This window comes from Sabethes cyaneus, chromosome 2 (assembly GCF_943734655.1).
Source record: "Sabethes cyaneus chromosome 2, idSabCyanKW18_F2, whole genome shotgun sequence".
In the NCBI taxonomy this organism is placed as follows: domain Eukaryota; kingdom Metazoa; phylum Arthropoda; class Insecta; order Diptera; family Culicidae; genus Sabethes; species Sabethes cyaneus.
Window position 1 is genome coordinate 108890307 of NC_071354.1, and position 24309 is coordinate 108914615.

General features: G+C 40.5%; 3 protein-coding genes across 3 annotated transcripts in view; 2 read left to right on the top strand and 1 right to left on the bottom strand.

The window, feature by feature from the left end:
- LOC128735848 (aryl hydrocarbon receptor protein 1) overlaps positions 1 to 15840 on the top strand; it is a 127023-nt gene extending 111183 nt beyond the window's left edge. Inside the window, exons 8-11 of the mRNA XM_053830331.1 lie at positions 575 to 765; positions 826 to 1026; positions 1086 to 1743; positions 15533 to 15840. Coding sequence (XP_053686306.1) covers positions 575 to 765; positions 826 to 1026; positions 1086 to 1743; positions 15533 to 15840 — 1358 coding nt within the window. The remainder of the gene's footprint in view (positions 1 to 574; positions 766 to 825; positions 1027 to 1085; positions 1744 to 15532) is intronic.
- Positions 15841 to 16100: 260 nt separating this feature from the next.
- On the top strand, positions 16101 to 16552 carry LOC128735849 (uncharacterized). Its single transcript, XM_053830333.1, has 2 exons — positions 16101 to 16200; positions 16260 to 16552. Exons 1-2 carry the CDS (start codon positions 16101 to 16103, stop codon positions 16550 to 16552), a joined length of 393 nt encoding a protein of 130 aa, XP_053686308.1.
- Positions 16553 to 18420: 1868 nt separating this feature from the next.
- The window catches only part of LOC128735850 (organic cation transporter protein), a 29636-nt gene continuing 23747 nt past the window's right edge, over positions 18421 to 24309 (bottom strand). Inside the window, exon 10 of the mRNA XM_053830334.1 lies at positions 18421 to 18648. Within this exon, the coding sequence (XP_053686309.1) occupies positions 18421 to 18648 (228 nt within the window). The remainder of the gene's footprint in view (positions 18649 to 24309) is intronic.

Below are 24309 nucleotides of genomic sequence, written 5' to 3' on the forward strand. Positions count from 1 at the left end.
TCATCATTTCGTAATCAATCGTAACTTCGCAGACTTCTCAGCCGACTGAAAGAGTACAGGATGATTGCGGGGCTAATGTTATGATCCTATTGACTCTTACATACTCTCCCAGTGGAAATCCGAACATGCGAAACCTGGTTTGTTAGACCAGCGTCGTATCTCTGCAGTACCATCGGACAAAAAATACCTTTCTTATACATTCATTTCCTCACCGAAAACACCGAAAATAAAGGTGTTGCAATGTACCCTGTATATGGAGTTTGTTAGACACTTTTCCGAACTTGGTGAATAACCTATTGGTTAAAACCACATTAAATAATAATAAAAAAAAACTTTTCCGAATTTTCGTTTTTTATGAATATAAGTTGTAGTTTTAAACCTCAAATGGTTATTTTCAGATGGTTTGAATGTGTAGACGTACTATAGGCAGGATACTAGACACATACTTTTTCAACCTTATCTATCGCCTTTTAAAAAATGTTTGTGGAGAATGACGCGTGTTGCTCATCTTTAGAGTTTTCTTGCTCTCATAATGAAATTTGAATCTCGACTAATAATTTTTTTTCCATTGCAGTGCTGAAAACAGGAGCGTCAGGAATGATTGCATATCGATACCAAAAAAAGAATGGAGAATGGCAGTGGCTACAGACAAGTTCCAGATTAGTATATAAAAATTCAAAACCTGATTTTGTAATATGCACACATAGACAATTAATGGAGGAAGAGGGGCGCGATTTACTCGGGAAAAGGACTATGGACTTTAAAGTAAGTCATATAGTCAAGTATACTTTATCAATCTCTTGAAAATAGTGCGTATTTCATTAGGTTAGCTATTTAGATACCGGATTAACATCGACCTACTTTACTGATGCAGATCAACTTATTGCAACCCCCAGTGGATCTCCAAGTACATCACCAATTTCTTCTCAGCAACGTTACAGTCGACGTTATAAAACCCAGTTACGAGATTTTCTGTCAACGTGCCGCTCGAAAAGAAAATTAGCACAGCAATCTTCTGGAGGACAGGTGACATATAATAAATACGTTATTGAACTCTATATATGATATCTCTCTATTTCGTACAGGTCACGTCTCCTGTTCATATGGTAGATTACATAAATGATCCAGCAGCAGCCGTAGCCGCTGCCTATTCCAACCTCAATCCAATGTACCCCACATCAGCATATGTATCAACGGATAACATGTATATGACCCCACCAGCTCACTCATCGAATTTCTACTCCGTGTCAGATAATTTATTTCACCAATATAGTAGACTGCAAGGTGTTAGCGGATATTATTCGGAGTACTCATCTGCTTCGACACCTTACATTACAGCGAATGGATTTATTCCTTACGAAGGTTATAACGTGAATAAAGAAGAAAGGTGGATAAATAACGGAAAATCCACACCAGGGAATATCGATGCCGAAAGAGATATGCACGGTGACTATGATAGAAATGAAGTCAACAGGAGCACTAAAAGATCACCCCCACTATCGGATACTACTGAATCAAAGCAAACGCCATCTCCGATAAGAACATCGCCGAGTACTGTAGACATTTTAAGCCCAATGAAACATAAAACTATTTCAATGAATGGTTCTGCTACTGAGAATAGCACGAAAAACCTCATTCCTGGAAGAAGTCGAAATAACAATGACCAAACACCTACGGTTTTAAAAGAAGAATCGTCTAGCTCTCAGCACTTTGAACCACGGAGACAAACAGTTTTGATGTGGGGTATGTTACTTAATTTATTTTTTTTAAATTTGTTAGATTGTTACACCTTATTAATAATTTAATTCCATTTATTTTCAAAACTCCTTGCAAAAACTAATATGATTTTGACATAAAAATTTCAACAAGTATTTTAATGGGACTATTTGTAAGAGCAGCAATCTATAACTTAAATTCTTTAAGTATTACAAATGGTAACCTTGAAAACGATGGTTTTGAATGTCATCCCGCGTGATACCTGAGAATGCCTGATTTTGCGCCGTCCTTCTTTATGCTGTGCTACAAAAGCCTCCAGAGTTAGAGCAAGTTTTGCCGCCTACTTAACTTCTATTTGATTAATCACTCCTATGAGCGATGGGACTGGTACCTTCGATTTGGACCTGTCTTTGACTGTAGATTTTCAAAAGCATCCTTAACCGCCCATTATTGACTGAAGTTAGTTCGAAAACAGACACTGAGGAAGCCTGCAAGTCGTGGGCGAAATACGTATCTATCAAGAATAAATATACCCAGTAGAATGAAATTGAAACGGTGATTCTACAATTGATGAGGGGACGGTAGGGGAAAGAAATGAAAAAATTATGGTGAAGGAGGGGAAAGAGCGGAAAGGTGAGGAAGGGGGAGGGTATTGGTAGCTACGCTTAACAAGTAGTCGTTTTGACTCCTACATTTTGTCCAATGCTGGAAGCTGCATGAGTCGGACCAAGCTATAATCTGAGATAATAACCGGATTTGAACCCACCCGCCAGGGCATGTGGTTCGCTGGTGCTTGTACCTTTGAACCATTTTTTTGTGTGGATATTATCACTACGACCAGCATTTTGATCTATTGTGATCTTATCCAGGTGTTGTTCCGCACTTCGTTGTTATTGCAGTATCGCTATAGAGTGAGCGAACTGCTTATTATCCGTGCTTAAAGTTTCGGGTATGTTTTTACCCCGTTTTCCCTCTACGCTTCTTACTACTTTTCAACCAATCTAGCTCTAGAGCCAGGAAGTGTGGAGACTATTTACAATTTGTCCTTGGACAAGAGGCTTCATTCGCACCTCGAGCAAGTATCATTCTTATAACCAGTCCCGGGTAAAGGCTTCATGGTCGGTAAAGCAGAGTTCAGCACAGAGTGAGGGTGTGTATGTGTGTATGTATGTGTTCCTTACTACTTATGCATTACCAATCTCGTTCCTAGAACCAGAAAGCGGAACAAGCTATAATTTGCCCTTGAACAAGAGGCTTCATTCGCACCTGAAGCAAGTACCACTTTTATAACTTGCACTGGCAAGAGGCTTTCATTGTTAGTAAATGCAGAATGCAGTAGGAAGGATGTGGAGGGGCCAGAGAATAAACCCATGCTAAAGTCACTCAACGTACATTCCATAACACTACTGCCTCAAATGCTGAAGTCGATGGTGCTCTACGTAACTTACCTAGTAATGTTATTAATTTTAATTTAGCTGAAATCACGCACCGTCACGTTGAAATTGCAATCGATAAGTTAAAATCCTCCTGTTCTGCTGATCCCGATGGGATTCCATCATGTGTGCTGAAAAGATGTGCTGCTGTATTCATAAGGGTAAACGGGGTAACAACGCCCGCCGGGGTAAAACCGCCCACCATGGTTTTACAGGGCCTTGCTCAACTTACTTACTTACTTAATCAGCTCCAGGCCGTGGTTTCCTCTGCTGTACGAAGAAGTCGTCTCCATTCTACTCGGTCCATGGCCGCAATTCGCCAGCCACGTAGTCTACGTAGGGTCCGCAGGTCGCCTTCCACTTGAAGGGCCTTGCTCAAATTGGTGTTAAATGTTGATGACAGTCATATTACTGAATGCGTACGCAATATTTTACAATACCTTTTACAGCAATATCGTATAAACTATCGGAGAAATAAATAAAAACAGATTTTTCGTTATAATCGTTTCGTTTTTTATAACTTTGTTCCCGCAGAACTTAGGGTTCATTTTATTCAAAACGTTGAAACTTTTTGTAAATCCAGCCCATATCGCATCTCTGATCCTGTCTTCATCCGACAGTACCTAAATTAGGTAACTGTTCATGCAGTTTTGTTGAAATAAATTGTGAAATGTGTAAATCGGTCATTTGGGGGTAAAACCGCCCACAACGAACGGCTCAAGATCGTCGTGCAAAATGCAAGTGCGATAAGGAGATTTTTTAAATAATTGCATAGTTTGGATCAAAGAATCTCAGATTTACATAAAACAATGTAAATGTGCTTAGCTTGTAGCTGGTAGACTGTTTGAAAAAAATTAAATTGCCAATTTTCCCTGCGGGCGCAATGGACATTTTCTTGTTTTCTCGGATATAGCTTTTTTCAATAATTCCTCCCTCTTGGAACAAATATCATGGAATAAACATTTTTTTATGAATAAATAGCAAATATTCTTAGCAATGTAAAAATATTATGGATCTGGTTTATCAATCAGAACAACGTTAAATGTCGAAAAATTACCCAGCGGATCAATTGCAGGAACTTTAATACCCATATTGTTATATTTTATCTTAGATCCTCTCTAGTCCTTAAAGATTGGCTCCAGGATGCTTAACTTGATCCACCTTGTTGTCTAAGGAAACTACACGCTATCAATTTCAAGACTGTTGGTACCTATATTACTGATATTCTTCTAATACGAGTGGTTGCCGGACACTCTTTCGAAATTGCGGATCTCGGGGATCCATGTATTGTTTGATGGTAAACTAATTCAATGTGTTTAAATTAGATAAATTCACGATTCCAATGCCACCAGTTTCGTTCAAATCGGTTGAATATTGTTAAAGTTATGCGCTATGGCGGTTTTACCCCGTTAGTGGGCGTGTTTCACCCCGCATGGAAAAAATACTCTATTTTTTGGACGTGTTTCCAAATCGTAATAAAAAATATAAAATCATTACCGATATTTATGTTTTTATTTTTTACATGTAGGTAATAGATCAATTGTTCATTTAAAGCATATAAATTAGAAATTGAGCCACAACTTTTTTTTACACAGTTGGTTTTGCTTAAGTGGGCGGTCTTGCCCCGCTTACCCTTACGTCCGTTATGCCTACTATTTAATCTATCACTCCGGCAATGCGTATTTCCTACTAGTTGGAAGCTTTCCGTTATGTTTCCAGCATTCAAAAAAGGTGACCAACGTGATGTGCAGAATTACAGGGGCATTACATCTCTTTGTGCGTGCTCGAAGATTTTTGAAATCATTATGAGTGACGAGCTATTCATCAACTGCAAACATTACATCTCGTCGGAGCAACACGGGTTCTAACTTTTGCTCAACCTGCTTGCTGAACATGAGTGCTGGTGCTCAAATAGATGCGGTATACACCGATCTGAAAGCGGCTCTCGACCGAGTTGATCATGGAATTCTTCTAGCAAAACTCAAGAAACTAGGAATCTTGCCTGCTCTTGTGGAATGATTCCAATCTTACCTGACGAACCGCACTCTTTGTGTGAAAACCGGATTGCAACTTTCAGCACAGTTTACAAATACCGCAGGAGTACCGCAAGGTAACAACTTAGGACCACTGCTTTTTACGTTGTTCATGATATATCGCTGCTACTTCCGGATGGTTGCCGAAAGTTCTATGCAGATGACGTAAAATATTCAAAGTCGTACGAAATAGCCTAGATTGCGATGAGCTTCAGCAGCTCGTTAACTGTTTTCATAACTGGTGTTCGCAAAATTTTCTGACCGTCAGCATCGAAAAGTGTTGCGTCATCTCCTTTCATCGGATAAAAAAGCCCATTATGTACAGATACAGCATGTCCAATCAGCCACTATGTAGAGTCACGCAGGTACGTGACCTAGGAGTTTCTCTAGATGATGCGCTTTCGTTTAGAGTACACTACAGTGAAATCATTACGAAAGCTAACCGATAGCTTGGTTTTATTTTTAAAATAGCCAGTGAGTTCCGGGATCCGTTGTGCCTCAAGTCGTTATACTACTCTTTAGAGCGACCGAAAGTCGAAACCAGTTCTGTTGTTTGGTGTCCGTACCAGAGTACCTGGGTTGCTAGAATAGAATCGGTACAACGAAAATTCGTCCGTTTTGCTCTGAGATTCCTTCCTTGGCGTGATCCCTTGCAGCTACCACCTACCACCTTATAGTGATCGCTGTCAACTTCTGGGTATACCAACACTAGAACAAAGAAAATTCGTTGCCCAAGCTGTGTTCATCGGAAATGTATTAATCAGCGAAATTGACTCCCCGGAAATACTGCAGTGTTTGAATATATACGCTCCTGTCAGATCACTCAGACCACGACTTTTCCTGCACATACCGCAACGCAATACCACCTATGGACAACACGACCCGATTTGCCTCATGTCATCTAGCTTCAACTCTGTTGCGGATCTATTCGATTTCAATTTGACGAGTGCTGCCTTTAAAGAGCGACTTTGGCGTAGATAGTTTACATCCAGCTTTATAACTATTTTATTCATTAAGACCACAAATAGGTTAGATGAATTTTTTAAATAAATAATAATAAATAATAATGGCAGTCAGCAAAAAGCAAAAGCAAACCCTAGGTGCTACATTCTGTTATCGAAACTTGACCTGTTTTTATACGTCAGGCTTCGCAGCCAGCTGTTAGAGTACAGGACAATTGCAGGGCCAGTTGCTACAATCCTATTGACTCTAACAGCCTCTTCCAGTCAGCATGGCACCGAATATCACCCTTCCCTTCCCTTCTTCAGTGTACCAATATGCCATATCCCATAGACTCGGGAAACCATCACAAAAATATAAAGTTAGTTCAACTAACCTTGTAGCCGTAATAAGATCTTGCAACTCGAAGCATTAAACATTGCATTCTGTAAGTTCTATTACTTTTTCGGTCATTAATTACACTAAGTACTGAGATTAGTGACCAATTAATATTCATCACTATATTTTCACTTTTTCGCCGTCGGTTTTTCATTATTTTTTTTCAGTCGTTTCAGTCGTCAAATCAGTCGCGAAACTTAACTTGAGGCACAAAAAACTTTAATTTACTACCCGAACAGTTATTTAGAGAGATATTATAATCATTTTGCCCAAATTGTTCACTTGAATTGATAGGAAAACCTTCCCTTCGTTTCGATTGCAATTCCGAATCCGCGACCGACGTTGTTGTACGTTGCCAAGGGAACGGACGTTTATATGGAGTGGTGCCAACGTAAACATTTGAACATGAAATTGACCAATTATTTTCGCTATTAAATTAAAGGCCGTAGAGTGTCGATAATATATTTATAAAATTCACTGATAATAAAATTCACCGTGAACAACATTTTATGTGATAGAATTACTGTCGGATCTAGTTTAACAGCAAAAATAAATACGCGATTCTACGTTTCATAATTGTTCATAACAGATTACTACCTACTACTAGCAACTCTATTCTCAACAATACTATCGTTATAGTGGCAACAAGTGTTGAAATCAGTAACAAAGCAACTGGACTCCGACTACCTTCGCCTTAAGGTTCGCCACTATCGACAGAACATGTTAATAAAGCTCGTGTAAACCGCACAATCACAATGCTAAATATTTGATTAGACAATGAATGATAACATTTTTCTATAGTTAAATTTTCTGTATTAGAATCTCTGAAGTTTTAAGAAAGGACTAGGTAACATGCACATAAAACCTAACCAGTTTTCGTTACACGTTTTCGTATTCCTTCGTAAAATACATTTTGCAAGCTTAAGGTGAAATTAGTCGTCATCGAATCTGCAAATTTCAAAAACAGTTTTTTTGTTTGAAACAGAAATTTTGTCCGTGAAAATATATTTTCTGTGTTCAGATTGACAAAAAGAATGCAGTGAATACATTTCCATAAACAGAACTCCGCTTTTGGACCTAAAGAGTGCTTCCGAAATGATTGCTAATCTCCCGTTAAGTTTAAATTAAATTTAAATGTAAAATTTAAATTTCGTTTTTTATATTTGTTTTGTCCGAACCAGTAATCTATTGTTTTTCTTCTACAGGTTCTTGGCAGAAAGATCAACGTATGAGCCCAACGGCCGGGAATCAGGAACAGCTAAATTGATATTGAAGCAAAATAGACCAATCTATTAAAAATATGTGTTTGTATCCAAAATATTCAATTACAAACATCTCAGTCAATATAAAGAAATTATTAATTCAAACGAAAATGTAGCAAATGATTTTTTACTCTTCTGACTTCTTTTTAGGTTTTCATAGCTAAAACATAGCAAACAGACATGCATTTAGCAGCAGTTTTTTCGAGAACTCTGAGATCGATTTAAAATCATTACATACTTCATCCATCCGGGCTTACTTGCAATGGTGGGGTTTCTTGCAACACTTCTGCGCATCGCGCTTTTGTCAATTCTCAGCCATTGGTAGACTACAAATTGTAGTCAATGCTGTTTTAAAAGCTACAAGGTATACAGCCCTAAGGGTTGTACGAAAGGGTGACGTAGGACTATAACAGATCATCAGATCAAAGACTAATGTAAACTGCATATTTGTATGGGATCCCCTTCTTAAAGAAGACAGGGGTCCTAATTCATCATAGAAATAATTCCTGCTTCCTAAGTCCCCCACATGCCAAACTTGGTTCCATTTGCTTGATTAGTTGTCGGGTTATGATGATAATCGTATTTCATTTGTATGCCCCCCCCTCCTTAAGAGGAGAGTGGTCTCATTTCACTATAGAATAAATGTTTGCCTCCAAAACCCCCCACATGCCTAATTTGGTTACTTTTGCTTGATTAGTGATTAGTGATTAATTTGCAACGACATATAAATTGTTCAGTTTTGTTCAGCAGTTTAGTAGTTATTACCATTTGAATTCTTTCATTCAAACATTACACTTCTATTTTTGTTTTAACAAAGTGCTACCCAGTATGGTGAACAACGACGTAGTCCTACGTCAAAAGGAACGTTAACCTATTGTTTAGCTACGTTAAATTCATTATATCATTGTTTTGCTTGTTTTTAAACAATCGCAATTTTAGTTTCAGAGTAAGAAAAATTTGTGTGCAAAGTTGTATTCAGTGCATTAACATGATTTTTTTTCATTTAGTTCCTGCGCACGATTACATCATACGAGCTAACAAATAGTAATTTTTAGCTTTGTTTATGTTTTGAATCTGGAGAAGAATTGATGAATTCATGTTGTTATTTACACTATGGCGCGACTTGCAGCACTCGTAAAATAAATAATTATTGTAAAGTGGGACATCAAATTGCATTACGGAAGAAAAGCTGTACAAAATTACCCACTGGGTTTTTTCTCTTGGAAATTTGGGTAGAAGTAGTTTAGAGTGTGTTGCTTACACTGTAAAATTGGAAAAAAATTGTTTCTCCCGAAAATCATGGATGATGAGACTTACGTCAAGACGAACTTCTGGCAGCTCCGGGGCTACTGTACATCACCATCCAGCACAAGTTTGATGGTCTGGAAGAAGTAAGGATGCAGATATTTCCATAGTTTGCAAAGAAATACATGATTTGGCCAAGAAATACATCATGTGGCAAACGAAGTGCACCGCTCGTGACTACCGGGACTGTAAACGGGCAGATATACCACAAGAAGTGTTTGCAGAAGCGTCTGCTTCCTCTATTGAAGAAACACGAGGGCCCTGCGATCTACTGGCCGGATCTGGATTCATGCCACTATTCAAAGGATGTCCTGCCTGCAGTGGTATGAAGCCAACGGGGTCACTTTCGTACCTAACGACATGAACACCGGAACTAAGGCCATGAAGACATGAAGAAAAAGTGGGTTTCCGTACAAAAGAAGCTGCAACTAGATGTTGCACAAAACTTTTTGAGTGGAGTTAAGCGTAAGGCGCGAGCATACGGTTATGGTATTGAAGTGGAATGAAATAAATAAGCTAAAAGCTTACTAATGAGTTATATTTTATTGTCTGAAAGTTTGAAAACGATCGGTCAATTAGATAATTTTCTACAGCGTTTCTTCCGTGATACAATTTGATGTGGGATACCCTTTAATAGACAGTATGTACAAAATAAGCTGCCGTTTACGATGTTTTTCTCTCAGTACAATTCGAAAGTTAAACCAATACAAAGTTCAAAAGTGTTGCAAGTATCGTGGAATGACGGTATTGCTTAATTGTGGTTATTCCTTACTCACTACAGTTTTCCAACTAAATGATTTTTTTTCGAACTAGTTTCTTTACTAGATTAATTGTAACCGTGTTTGCACAAGGTCAAACGAATTACCTTCCTTATAAAATAAAATGTTTTAAATTTTATATACTTTTAGCGATGCCATTTATAGCCTCCCAACGAGATTTGTCATTTGTTTTATTCAAGTATGCAGTAATTGTTTTTTTTGTTTACAGTATTGAAATAATGAAATGAAATGAGAATAAATACGTTGAAAAAATAACGACCGTAAGTCGAAAACAAATCTTTCCCACTATCACTTCCCTTGGTCTCAGTCTGCGAAGAAAAACTAAGTTTGATAGAAGATTGTAACACTCATAGAAAAACAACTTTGTGTTAATGCTGAGGAGATTCTTCGACCACTAGCAATGAAGAGGGTGAAACTGCGGGTCAAATAATTATAGCTCTTGAACCCGTTTAAGGCACAGTAAAGTATCTTGAAATTGAACTTGAAATTTAAAAACCATCAAATTATTCAAAGCTCTCAAATAACGAATTTAGGAAACAAGGTCAGGACCCGGCAAAGTCACTTTCAATAGCATATCGTCACTCAACAATGAAGTAATGAAGCTTCATTTTCAAATAAAGCAGTGCCGATTCGTTTCAAAACTGCCTCCAATCAGCGTCAATGAAACGATTTTCACTTCACCATGACGATCGGTTTTAAAGTTTCATTTGTATTTTCTATCAAATATTCACTAGAAGGCCAACCACTTTGAATGCAATTGAATTGAATTTGAGTAATATTTCCTACAATTGAACGCATATTTTAATTAACCTACTCGACACCGACAAATCATGCCTGACTGCCAGTCGTCGTCATCTGAAACAGTCACTAACTTCAACTGAAGCTTGAAACCTTATGTTCAACAAATGAAACAATTCGCTTCATGTACGAAGCGAAGGCACGAGAAAGTAAGCTTCAGGTATTTATTTCGACGATGCCGGGCCCTGATTAGAATGTGGGGATCTTCGCGTTTTTTGAGTATTCTTGGCATCAAAGGATCTACTAGGAAGGTATTTTTCAAGTCTTTCTCTACGAACAGTAGGATTGATAACAGTCCAAGTAGCACACTTTAGCTCCATTTAGTTGAAGCAAGATTACGACTGAAATTAGTCATATTTCGGTTACCACAACAACTTTGTAACAACCGTGCTAGTAGGGAGAGAAGAGAAGGTATCTAGCACGATGATGATGATTGCTATGCAAGGGTTCCGGCTTGGAGATAGAGGAAAAATTCGTGAAGAGACTTTAGGTGACCACAGCACTCATTGTGCTGGAAGTTGCAATACCGGGATTATAGAGAATAGTTAAAAGCAGTTTTCCCCATCATAAATTTGAAGAAATGAAAGGGAAATTCCTGATGCTCTTAAAGCCGTTTGTCAGACTTCGATGAAATCGGAAGTTCAATTGTTAGAAGCGTTGCCAACAAAATTCGTTTTACCAAAGGTAATAATACGACTTTGCAAAGCAACAATACTGAAGCAAAAGATTAAAAATAAAGACATTTACCGGAAAACATCAACATTTCTATTGATTCCGAATAATCTGCCAATACCGGTATTGTACCGGTATTATCGGCATTTCCACGCCAATACCGAAATACCGGTTTTCACCAAAAGCGCCCAATACCGACAACCCTAGTCCGTACGCTCGCTGCTCAAGCGTTCTTGTTGACACTGCAAATCCAAGAGGCGCAAAATTTGCCTCGAAGTCGTCGGCCTCCTGCAGGTTTGTAGAACAATGAACAGTTTGTAGATCTTATTTGTTAACAGAGTCGGTGATCAGCAAGGGCATCGGCAACACACTGCAGGGGTGATAAATAAATTTGAACATCAGTAAACCTCCAGCATCCCTGTAGAAACCACTTCTATTTAGGTGCATGCATTTTCCTAGGTTTACTGACCAGTAGGGATTATCCCTTAGTTAAGTCCGAACGAGCGACAGCGAATAACGACAGCATGTACCCTACGTTTTTGCAGGTTGAAGGCCGTGAATATTTTCGGCCGAATATGACGTTCGGCCTTTTGTGATTCCGCCATTCGTGATTCGGCCATTAGATATATTATGCCATTTGTCATTTCGGCCATCTGTGTTTAGGCCATTCGGCCTATCCAGCTTTTTACGTGCCGTAATGGCATAACACATAACCCGTGTTTGTAATAGTTAGGCCTTCCACCATTATGGCTTTATTTGTTAAATGACATTCAGCTCGCCTCGTTTACAACTTTGGCTTTTCAAAGTTTTCGGCATTTCCTTTATACTATACTAGTTGAGTTCCTGTTTTGATTGGGATAGGAAAAGTAACTGAGTGGGCTGTATGATGAATGCTGCCCGAGTGGATGGACGATGGATTTCACCCTCACACTTCACTACGCGTCAGGACACTATTCTTCAAACTTGTCGGAAGGTAGCGAACGATGGATACGAAGCACTTATTGACTATATTATGCAGACATTTTATAGGTATACTTTATCGGTTTAAATAAAAACTACTGCGTTTGAAACAAAAACTTTCCGCGGTTTGAATCGGCGAACTCAATGATCGGAAAAGACTGAATGGCTGATTGAAAAAAACTGAATCCTCAATCTGAATCGATGATCGGAAAAAACTGAATGAATCGTGACACAGAGGTTCCGCTTCTTATATAGGTGCTTGTAGTCTCCCATGCGGCAGGCTCCTCATGCTGCGTGCTGATTGGTGCTGCGGTATGGCGTTGTAACAGTGTGCGTGTGTGGCTCGCACATTGCAAGCGTGATGAATGGACGATGGCATGATCACGCTCATTATGGAAAAATACCGCGCGTCCGTTCTAGAATGTTCGGATCATGTGCTTTTCTGCGCAATATGAGTTACATGATTTTTCAGGAAGCTTCGCGAACTGAACAGTACCCGATCTTGCTCGATGCCACCAGCCTTTTTGTCCCCCAGCTAATATACCGTTCTGATTCAAACTTCGAACACTTAAGCAATGCTGAAACTTTCTTCAAAGTAAAATGCTCGAAAACATCTTTATTATACCCCTATGAATGGTTCAACAGCATGACAATTTATTTATTTTCATGGGAAAATTTCAAAACTGAGGATAAAATGTTATTTTATAATGAAAAACACTAAAACACTGCTGTTCGGTTTTGATTCAAACTTCGAACACTTTCATGGTCGACATTCAAAGCTCGAATATTTCAGTCTCAGACATCGAATACTTGTATTTCTTTGAAAAGTATTAATGTTTTTAGTGTCATTCAACTTAAATAAGTGAAATTACATTCTTTTTCTAAACACTGTCCTTTTAAATCCACCTAACAGTGTGATTTAAATCTTTCACACAATAATTAGTTTCAATCCTTATTTCTGAAGTCAATTGCTAATATTTACGAACTCCATGAGCCACATCTAAAGGAAGTTTACTTTCTACAGCTTTATCAATGCAGACAATTAATTTTCCCGAAGGAAAACCCGAAAAAACCGGATATTATTCGTGGGTGTTCGAAGTTTGAATCACACCTCAAAACGTGATTCAAACTTCGAACACTTTTTATTTATCTGATATCTTTGAAATAATGCATGAAATATTGTATTTTTACTATGCTTTAGTACATATATATCTTGCACTTACCTAATAATCGCGCAGTGGGAAGGTAAATGTTCTAAAATTGGTAAAATAATGCAAACGAAAAAAACAGCTACTTTTGCACGAAACGCTAAGAGTATGCGAACGAAGCTAACATCTGAGTTCTCACTTTTTTCCAACGCCTCCTGATTTCTTACAAAGAGTCCTACAGTTCAATGTCATACCTCACCGGATAGAGGACATTCTAACGAACACGGTGGTGTACAATAAACATAATATTTTATAATATTAGCGATACTAACGAGCATTTTATTCTGAAGTGTTCGAAGTTTGAGACTGTTCTAAGTTTGAATCAGAACGGTATATATTCTGATTCCCTAATGTCAAGGAACACGTACAAAACGAGAAAAATATCGAAACGCAAATATCGAACAAAAACAGAAACACGGTATCTAATGTCGTTTACGTTTTTGTGGTGTAGGTACACCGTTTGGTGCTACACTTTTCACTGGATAATGTGCATGCTTGTTCCTCTGCGAAGGACATCGATAGAACGCCTGTGAGCGTCACATAATTCGCTATGACGGCACCGCACGACCTCTTTTACACTTACAGAACTGCCCGTAGTTGAATGCGTGAAAATTATTTCCGACATGTTTCTGTCTTTTGCACTCATTAACAAATCGCTATTCTGCTTCACGCATACTCGAAACTAATGAAGGTGTCTCCACTGCGGCGCCGTCATAGCGAATTGAGCCGCTTGTGTGCGTGCTTGTTCCTCTGAGAAGGACACTGAAAGAAGGCCTGTGAGCGTCAAAAGAGTTGATTCGCTTGCGTACGTGGTGTTTGTGAACAGCCAAAAATGTGTTTTGTTTTGCTCGTCTGAGAAAGGCACCGAAAAGCCGATTGTAATCGTCAAATAAATTGATTCGCCTGTGTGCGTTGGTTCTCCTGAGAAGAATGTCGGAAGAACGCTTGTGGGTGTCCAAATTGTTAATCCATTTGCATACGAATTTGCGGGACGTTCGGAAAAGAACGAAAATGTATTTTTGTTTTGTTTCTTTGGGAAGAACCCCGAAAGAACGCTTGTGAGTGTCAGAATAGTTTGTGTCCATCTTAGTTAAAACAGTTTGTATGCCTGTCTCTGGGGCTGTGGCATTTTATTCCTTTGGAAAGGACACTGAAAGAAAACTTATGAGTGCAAATAGCTTGTCTGCGGATTTGTGGGAAATTTTGTTCATTTGTCATGGTGGTAATGATCATGATGTAAATGGCAATGATCATGGTGAAGATTATAATGATAGTTATGATCATGATAACGAAAATATTGATCATGAACATTGTAATTGTACAGCAATCGGGGCCTGCCACAAAAGACGATCATTAAGACTGTCGCAGTGGCCTTTTAACCCAATGCCCTTCTGGCATACAAAAAAAAAAAAAAATGGACATGATGGCAATGATCATGCTGATGATGATGATGATTATGATGATAGTAACGATCATGTAGACGTCGGTCTAGTCTCCGCCCAAGATTTAGTAGACTATCGCGCGGGTATAATATTTAATGAATATTTAATGAACGTCAAGAATATATTTGAAATACTCTATTGCGAACAGCTTTCCCCGGCGACGTACGCAGCCACGCGTCAACGGTTTCCACCCACCCACCACCAGGGGGCGAAAAAACGGAGTCGAGCTAGCGTGGACTGAGCATGACAGGAAAACGATCAGCCAGAGAGAGAGAAAAGGGTTCTTGGCGCGAAGAAAGGTCATAGGTCGTTGGACAAAAGCTAATCGAAGCCATTACCTTGTCTGAAGTTAAACCGTCAACGTGCACAAATTCAAACAGACAGAAGAAATTAGACCAGAAGTTTCATTTTGTTAAAATACACAAATTAGAAGGAAGATAGGAGTGAAAAACAGAAATTACAGAAAGTTTGAAGGAGGAAAGGAAAGACGTGTATAACAAAGCAAACAACAGGTATCAGATTCTTCTACCATAGTCCCGACCTCGACCGCCTCGAACCGGATGCTAAAAAACCCTCTCGCTCTTAGGACCCCGTGCTTATCCTGTATTTACCCCGATTATCTGCCATCACCAACGTGATCCGGAGCTGTACCTGAGTGTACCGAATTTGGTCCTCACGTCCGCCGCTGCCACCACGATCGTCAACCCCGAAGCTGAGAGAGCGTCCCTGCCATCGCGCTTGACAAAAGTCCTGAGTGAGCCCGCAGTCGAAACGCCGGAGGTTAGCCGTCGAACCCCGTTCCAACGTCGCCGACCTGACCGCAAGTGGATCCCGGTCAGCATCGCCACCGGAAATGAAACCCAGATACCAAAAGGTAGTGTTACCACGGGATGATTGCAATGATGATCATGATGGTATTGATCATGATGTAAGCAGTGATCATGCTATGGTAACGACCATGATGGTGATGATCATGATAGTAATGATCGTCATGTTACTAATGATCATTATGGTAGTAATGATCATGAAAATTATGGTAACGTTCATGGTGACGATGAAAATAGTGATAGTTATGATCATGATGAAAATGATAATGACCATGATGGCAATGATTATGCTGTTAATGTTAATGATTATGAATATGATGAACCATTATGGTGCTGATGGTACGGATCATGGTGATTGTAGTTGATAGTGGTAATAATCGTGATGATAATGATCATGATGTAGATGGCAATGATCGTGATGAAGTTGGTAAGGATTAAAATGATGGTTGATCATGATAACAAGAGTAATGATCTTGAGTATGGTAGTTAAAATTATGAGAACGATCGATCATGCTGTCGGTGACGATCACGATATTTGTAATGATGGTCATCACGATGGTATTGATCATGATGTTGGTAATGGTCGTAATGGTGGTAACGATCATGATGTGGATGGTAATAATAATTATGATAATGGTAATGATCACGATGAAAATGAGAATGATCATGATTGTTATGATCATGATAACGATAGTATTGATGGCAATGATCATGGTATTGATCATGATAGCAGTAACGATCATGAAGTTGATGATAGTGTTTACGATGATTGTTATTGAGTGGTAATAACCGTGCTGATGGTTTGTTGTTTGATTATAGTCACTTTAACAACTTGGGTCATCTGCGGGGTTGGGATTTGAACCCGGATCTTCGGCGTCAAAGGCGTGAATGCTAACCACTGCACCGGGATTTATCCCTTGTGATGATGGTAATGATCATGATGATGATAATGGTACTAATAATAATTTAAAATTGTGAATTATCGATATGGAGGCGGGTTTCGTGAAGTATTGAAATAAAAGTATGAAACGTTTATCTATTTCGTTATACTGCAATACAGGATTTGACACTTCTATTTCAACGTTTCATCAAGGGATAAGGTATAGGAATCGGCTGATTCGCATTGGTACATTACGAGTACCTCAAGTGCCAAAAAAGCGGCTAATGTGATACCGAAGTTTTGCAATTGAATCTGCATTAGAGAAAGAAATTTGCTACTGTAATCGAATTGTTGTTATCTCACTTGTTGATAACTACCCTTGTGAATTCTGCTATAATGCAATTAGTGGTTTATCCTGAAAGTACAAACCTAAAGCGAGATTTGAATTTATAACTAATCGTGACATAGTTGTAGGACTCTTGAAGCTCGAGCTGGAAGGAATAGCCAATCAATAATACTATCAGAGCTTTTTCGTAAGAGAACACGCCAAAGTGTGGGCAAGACTGAGCAGTTTGTCAGTTCGTTTCAATCAAATAAAATATTTTGATTCCAACGGGGTTTCAGTTCACGTTACCACATGATTCCAATGAACCATATCAATTTTTTTTAAAAGGGAATGAAGCAAAGACAGAAAAGAACTTTCAAGATTTACCAACATGTTTTCGTACTACATATACCTGTAGAGTAGAGGAGCGGGTGAATGTAGAGAATATGCCAGATACCTAGAATAAAAATCAAAGTTATATATTTTGGTGTAACTGTAAAGTACAAAGTAACGGCACTTCTGCTTTGAGTAGTACATAACATGAGCATGAGCAGCTTCGTATTAGATCTGCAAGCATGTTGCTCAATATGTATATGTGTTTGCATTCGGGGTTTGCTAAATATCTGAGAACAAGCGAGAAAACGAGAAAGTTGCGTTGCGTAGATTCGGAATCGAAACTGTTCGATAAGACGAAGTTGGACTGAATGTATGTTTGTGTGGTTGTATTCTCGGTGCGAAGTGAAGCCACAAAACAAAGAGAGCTGGGTGAACCGAGTTGCTCTGAAGTTAAAGCTCAGTTTTTGGATGGATGTACAGACGATCGGTGGGTTCGAGTTTTGGTCTTCAGCGCACGGCGTCCGGAAGATGGTCACGACAGCTACATCAATAAGCTTAGAGTGAAGTAAACTAACGAAAAGCTGTTCAAGAATCAAAAACTGACCCTCAATGCAAACTGATTAATTTACCACCCTATTGATCCTATGCATTATTCAGTTGCGGCTGCAAACCTTAAATGAATCGGCCATGATAAAGAAAACAAACCATGTTTCGGAATATTCGTAGTCGGCAGTTTGCTGTGGATCAGCTGTGTTTATGTTTACAAGCTCCATTATTTGACGTATGTTACCAATATTAATGCAATATTTAAATAAACGATTAGCTTTTTAACGAAATCATGAGATGTACAGTACAGTGTTTGACGCACTAAAACAAAAACGTTAGTCACTTTCGGTTTCCCCTTAAGTGCAGAAATCACTGACCCATTTGCTTTCTTAAGTGAGTTTGGTAATGGAAACAGTTTATTATTTTTTGGCTAATTTACGTTCGAATGTAGGATGTAATTCTGGTTATTCTCGCAGGATTTATTTCGATGGATAATCAAATTTGGCCAATATGGAACCTACAATACTGTCTATCTTAAATACTTTATAAAAATTTTCTTATTAATATTTCAACACAGAATTCTGCACAGGTTTCGTTTGCCACTCATTTGGTTTGGTGATTGTCTCGGGTAGAGCTGCTATTCTCTTAGTACTTATGTGTGTTCGCGGGCTATTTATACTTCCTGCTATGATACCACCAATAAGTGTTAATGACCCAAAAGCCGTCTGCGGAACTAATTGTCCAAATATTACTGTTGCACCAACGAAAGGAGCCCCCAAAAGCCATATCTGAAACCAAATAGAAAAGTAAAAATAAATATATTTGTTTATATCTTAAGGAAATGGACAGGTGAGTGATTAAAATTTCTTTTGCAGATGAAATGAAGCAATAGGCAATAACCCAACGATTAGTTTAAACCATTTCATAAATAAAACTAATCCATCCAATTCCGAAATAATGGTGGGTTAATCAGGATCGGAATCTGCTCAGCACCTTAAAAGATACGGTACTATCAGACACCTGAAAAGACAACTCAGGGAGTGGGGTTTGGTTTCCCGACCCCCCTAATGGGGCGTGAGGGCCCAGACCCACTAAAACCCTACCCGAGTCTCCAGCCTCAATCCCCCCTGGCACCACCTTATCGGTATTACTTCAGGAAGGGGTTATTGTGCTTAACGCACCCTCTCAGATAACGACTGGACTATGGTAGTTAGGCTGCTTATTCGCCGTTGATCGGCTCTCCAGCGATTTTGTAGCTCAAGTACAATCTGGGTAGCAGCCGCATTGACCGCTCCCCAGACGTCCGAGCTAGGACACATCCTTTGGACTAAGTTGTCCGGAGTAGTGTCCTGTCCGCTTACTGCCTGCATGTTGCTTCTCGCGTCCACGAAACGAGGGCATATAAAGAAAACATGTTTTGCAGTTTCTTCTACAACCACGCATTCGGGACACGCGGGGGACTCCGCATGCCCGAACTTGTGCAGATACTGTCTAAAACAACCATGCCCTGACAGCAGGGTCAGGTCTGTGTCAGGTGGAAGTTGACTTCGCCGTGGCGCCTGTCGACCCACCCGGATACTTCCGGAAAAAGTCGGTGTGTCCACTGGCCCTTTGTGGAATCAGACCATGCCCGCTGCCATGTGGTCATCGAGGCCGATCTTGTGGTACTCCGTATGCCTCTAGTTCCACGTTGGTTGAAGCACTCTACGTCCTCACTGATGATGATGCCAATAGGCATCATACCCGCTAAGACGCAGATTGCGTCATATGAAACTGTGCGATACGCACTCGCCACTCTTAGGCACATGAGACGATAGGTACTATCCAGCTTACCTAAGTAGCTTTTGAATCCTAACGCTGATGACCACACCGGCCCGCCATACCTGAGTATGGACTGGACCACATTGGCTAATAGCCTTCGCTTGCTGCCATATACCGCAGAGCTATTAGACATCATACGAAACAATGCCGAAATAGCTGTGGAAGCCTTCTTGCATGCATAGTCGACGTGGCTCCCGAACTTGAGCTTGTCGTCGACCATGACTCCCAAGAGTTTTAAGGAACGCATTGACGAAATAGTGCAATCCCCGACACTGTTATCGTTATCGTTGTTCACCACGATAACCTCCATTTTGTGATGCGCTACCTCCAGTTTCCTAGAGCGCATCCAGTCTTCGACAATGCTTATAGAGTGAGCAGCCGTCAACTCAACCTCTCTGATAGATTCACCGTAGACTTCCAAGGTGATATCGTCCGCAAAGCCGACAATCACCACCCCTACCGGGAACTTGAGCTTCAACACCTCGTCATACATGACGTTCCACAACACCGGGCCCGTTATGGAACCTTGCGGAACCCCTGGGGTGATTGGAACCCACTTCTGACCCTCCTCCGTGTTGTAGCATAGCACACGATTCTGGAAATAATTTTCCAGAATTCTGTACAGCGACACCGACACTTGGACGTTCCGAAGCGAGTTGGCTATGGAGTCCCAGCAAGAGCTACTAAACGCATTTCTCACGTCGAGCGTGACAACTGCGCAATAACGGATACCTGCCCTCTTGGGCTGGATTGCCACCTCGGCTGTTTTAGTGACAGACAAGATGGCATCCACCGTAGATTTGCCTTTTCGGAAGCCGAATTGGTTCCTTGACAGACCGTTTGTACCCTCTGTGTACTGTACGAGTCTGTTAAGGATAACCCTCTCCAGCACCTTGCCGGCAGTATCGAGCAGACAGATCAGCCTATATGACGAGGGGACACCTCGCGGTTTTCCCGGTTTCGGCAATAGGACCAGGTTCTGTCGCTTCCATCTGTTCGGGAAGTGGCCATCTTCCAGGCATCTACTCATTACTTCCCCGAATAATTCGGGAGCCTCTAGAATAGTCGCTTTAATGGCCATATTCGGGATACTGTCTGGCCCCGGTGCCTTGCTCACCTTTAGGGATTTAGCGATCTCAATGAGTTCCTCGTTCGTAACCGTCACTTCCTATCCGACCTGTAAACCGCCGTCGCCCACGTTACTTTGGATGTTCGGCTGGAAGGCCGACCATCCTACGCTATGGTCTGAGATACTGGCACTAGCACATAACCTTTCAAAGCAGGCTCGGTTACTACCTTTTATCCCACTCTTAAGCGCTGCGCGTGGATGGTAAATGGTTGAATAATGCGCTCCAGAACTACCACGAAGTTCGATGAATACTACTACTTACGCTAGTGTCGCTGCGCCAAGTTTTAAGCGCAAAAATCCTGATGTTCGTGCTGCTGGCCAAAATATGAATATGCCGACGGGTGCTTCTCAGGCGGATGAAGGTGGTGTTCTAAGATCGGGTAAACGAAGGAAAATCTCACCTGGCGGAGAATTGCCAAGCGATAACCCGCAATCGTGCAACGTAGATAAATCTCCTAGACCAAAATCGAACATCTTAAAACGAAGGGAGCAAACCGTGTTCTTCAAATCGAAAATAGTGCAAACGTCTGAGACTACCAAGCAAGATATTCGCCAGACACTGAACCCTGCTCAGTTTGCTGTTAAGGATATACGATGCCGTGATAATGGTGAGGTAGTCATCCGTTGTGACACGTTTGCTGATGCTGAAAAAATGCGTTGTGTTGCTAGCGGAAAACTGGCTGATAAGTACGGGATCGAAATACAAAAGGCTCTTAAACCGCGTGTGAAAATTTCTGGCTTCTGTGATGATATGAAGTTTCATTCATATCGATCTTCTCGATAAACTGCGAAAGCAAAACAAAATTCCCGATTCTGCAATTTTAAAATTTGTTCGATTCTCGAAAAATGCAACGCTTTCCTCTGCTCCTATGTCGGTGATTTTGGAAACCGATCCGTGCACTTTCGATATGCTGATGAAGATGAAGCGTGTTCTTATCGGCTGGGAGCTGTGCAAGGTTGTCGAAGCGATAACAGCCTTCCGATGTTTCAACTGTTCGGAATACGGCCATAAAGCATCCGCATGTAGCAAACCCCTTTGCTGTCCCAAGTGTGCTGGACCCCACGATGCCAAGGAATGTTCGGCTGATTTTGTGAAGTGCGTTAATTGTGACCAGCTTAATAAACGACGAAACGCTCCTGATAATAACCTTGTTGATATCTGCCATGCTGCTTGGAGTATTGATTGCCCGCTCAACATGAAGAACTTGAAACGTGCCCGACAGAGGATTGACTACTCGACATAGCAACCAACATCGACGAGTTCCGAAGAACGAATTAGATATTTCTCACCGTTTTGTAGGATTAATGATGCAGTTGCATTCGATGCTGCACCGCACTCATGTACCCCCGTATTGCAAAACGAAGACGCCACCGGAATCAGCATTTTTTACCAAAACATCAGAGGACTTCGAACGAAAGTTGATGACTTTTTTGTTTCGGTTTGCGACACCGAATTCGATGTTATTATCCTCACCGAAGCTTGGCTGAATGACCAGATTTGCTCGCCGCAGTTGTTTAGAACCAGCTACAACGTCTATCGCAACGATCGTGATGCGGAAAGTACTGGAAAAAAGAGAGGTGGTGGTGTACTGATTGCCGTTTCCAACCGTATCAGTTCTTCAAGAACTTCTAGTAATGTGGAATGTGAGATAGAACAGTTGTGGGTTGATATTGCTGCAGGTTGTCGAACCATCCGCCTTGGCGCCGTGTATCTTCCTCCTGATGTCTCGAGCTCCGTCATTGCGATTGAAAAGCATATCAATTCCGCATTAGCAGTGTCTGAAAATCTACAACCGCATGATTTTCATCTTATCTTTGGCGACTTTAATTAACCGAGCCTTGTGGAAACGTGCTCATAATGGAAAATTGTATGTCGATCCTAGGGTTGCCAAGTCTAAAAATTACAAAAACCGGCCGGTCGGTCCTGCCTTCAAAAAATGCCATAGGGGGGGTGTAGCATATTATACGCTTTGCGTGGAATGTGTAATGTGCGTTGATAACATATTATGTGAGTAGTCAGTTGTGGCAGTCGCAACCACAACGAACATTGAATGGATTATTGAAAATAGCTAGTTTTAGAGTTACATCTACTTGCTTCTGGCGCTAGTGGACAATTTAATGTATATAACCGCAAGCAGCAAAGTACTGTCACTGCAAAACTGGCTGTCTGCAATGATTCACTGCTCTGGATTGCTAATAAATTTATCCGAAAATTTAAAAAATCAGGTTAAAAGTACAAATCCGGCTGCATATGTCGGAAAACCGGCTTTTTTGCAGGATTGACCGGCCACCGACTTTGCAAGTGAAAAACCGGTCGGGCCGGCCAAAAACCGGCCGCTTGGCAACCCTAGTCGATCCTGAATACTCCGCATATACTACAGCTAACTCAGCATTAGTCGATGGAGTGACAGTGTTGGGCATGGAGCAAATAAACCACGTTTCCAATGCCTATGGCCGAACATTGGATCTTGTTTTTGCTAACGGAAGCTCAATAGATTACTGTGATATAGCTGAAGCAGCTGAACCCTTAACAAACGCCGACGAACATCATCCTCCGTTACTGGTTAATATGCGGTGTCCATCTCTTGCAAGATTCAGCGAACTGGCAGATGGGAGAGAATTTGATTTTCATCGCGCAGATTTTCGAGGGCTGAATCTTGCCCTGCAAGGAATTGACTGGTCATTCCTTGATGGGACAGACGTTAATGAAGCAGTGAATTTGTTCAACCAAACTGTGACTTCTCTGTTTAATGCGTATATTCCCAAGCCTAAAGTGAAGCATAAACCTCCATGGTCCAACTACCGCCTCCGTGTTCTCAAACGCAAAAGAGCCAATGCATTCAAAAGGTACTCTCGCTGTCGTAATGCCAGCACTAAGCTAGACTTTACTAGCGCAAGTTCGCGGTACAGAAACTATAACCGTCATCTGTACTCAGTGTACGTTAAGCGAAAACAAAACGACTTAAGGCAAAACCCTAAAAAGTTCTGGTCGTTCGTAAACGAGAAACGTAAGGAGAGTGGTCTTCCAGCTAAAATGTTTCTTGGTGAGCAACCATCTAGCGGTCTCGAAGATACTTGCGGTTTATTTGCTCAACAGTTCTCAAGTGTTTTTACTGACAGTGACGTATCAACTGAGGAGATTGAAGATGCTATCAAGCTTGTCCCAGAGAACCTCTGCTGTATCAACATTTTTAGTTTCTCCGAGAACGAAGTCATGAATGCTTTAAATAAGTTGAAGCCGTCTGCAACTCCTGGGCCGGATGGCATTCCCGCTCTCATGTTGAAAAAATGTGCAATTCCACTCGTGTATCCACTACGCAAAATAATCAATCGATCTCTTTGTGAGGAAACGTTTCCTGCAGTTTGGAAGAAGTCATTCGTTTTCCCCGTGTATAAGAAAGGAAACAAAAATGATGTTTCAAATTACCGAGGAATCACCTCACTTTGCGCTGGTTCTAAAGTATTTGAAATACTGATATCTGATGTGTTACAGACAGCG

Excerpts from the sequence above, each read along its gene's own strand:
- LOC128735849 (XM_053830333.1), top strand. The coding sequence starts at position 16,101 with ATGGTGCTGATGGTACGGATCATGGTGATTGTAGTTGATAGTGGTAAT. Across the intron at positions 16,201-16,259 it reads CAATGATCGTGATGAAGTTG|TTAAAATTATGAGAACGATC; the intron begins GTAAGGATTAAA and ends TGAGTATGGTAG.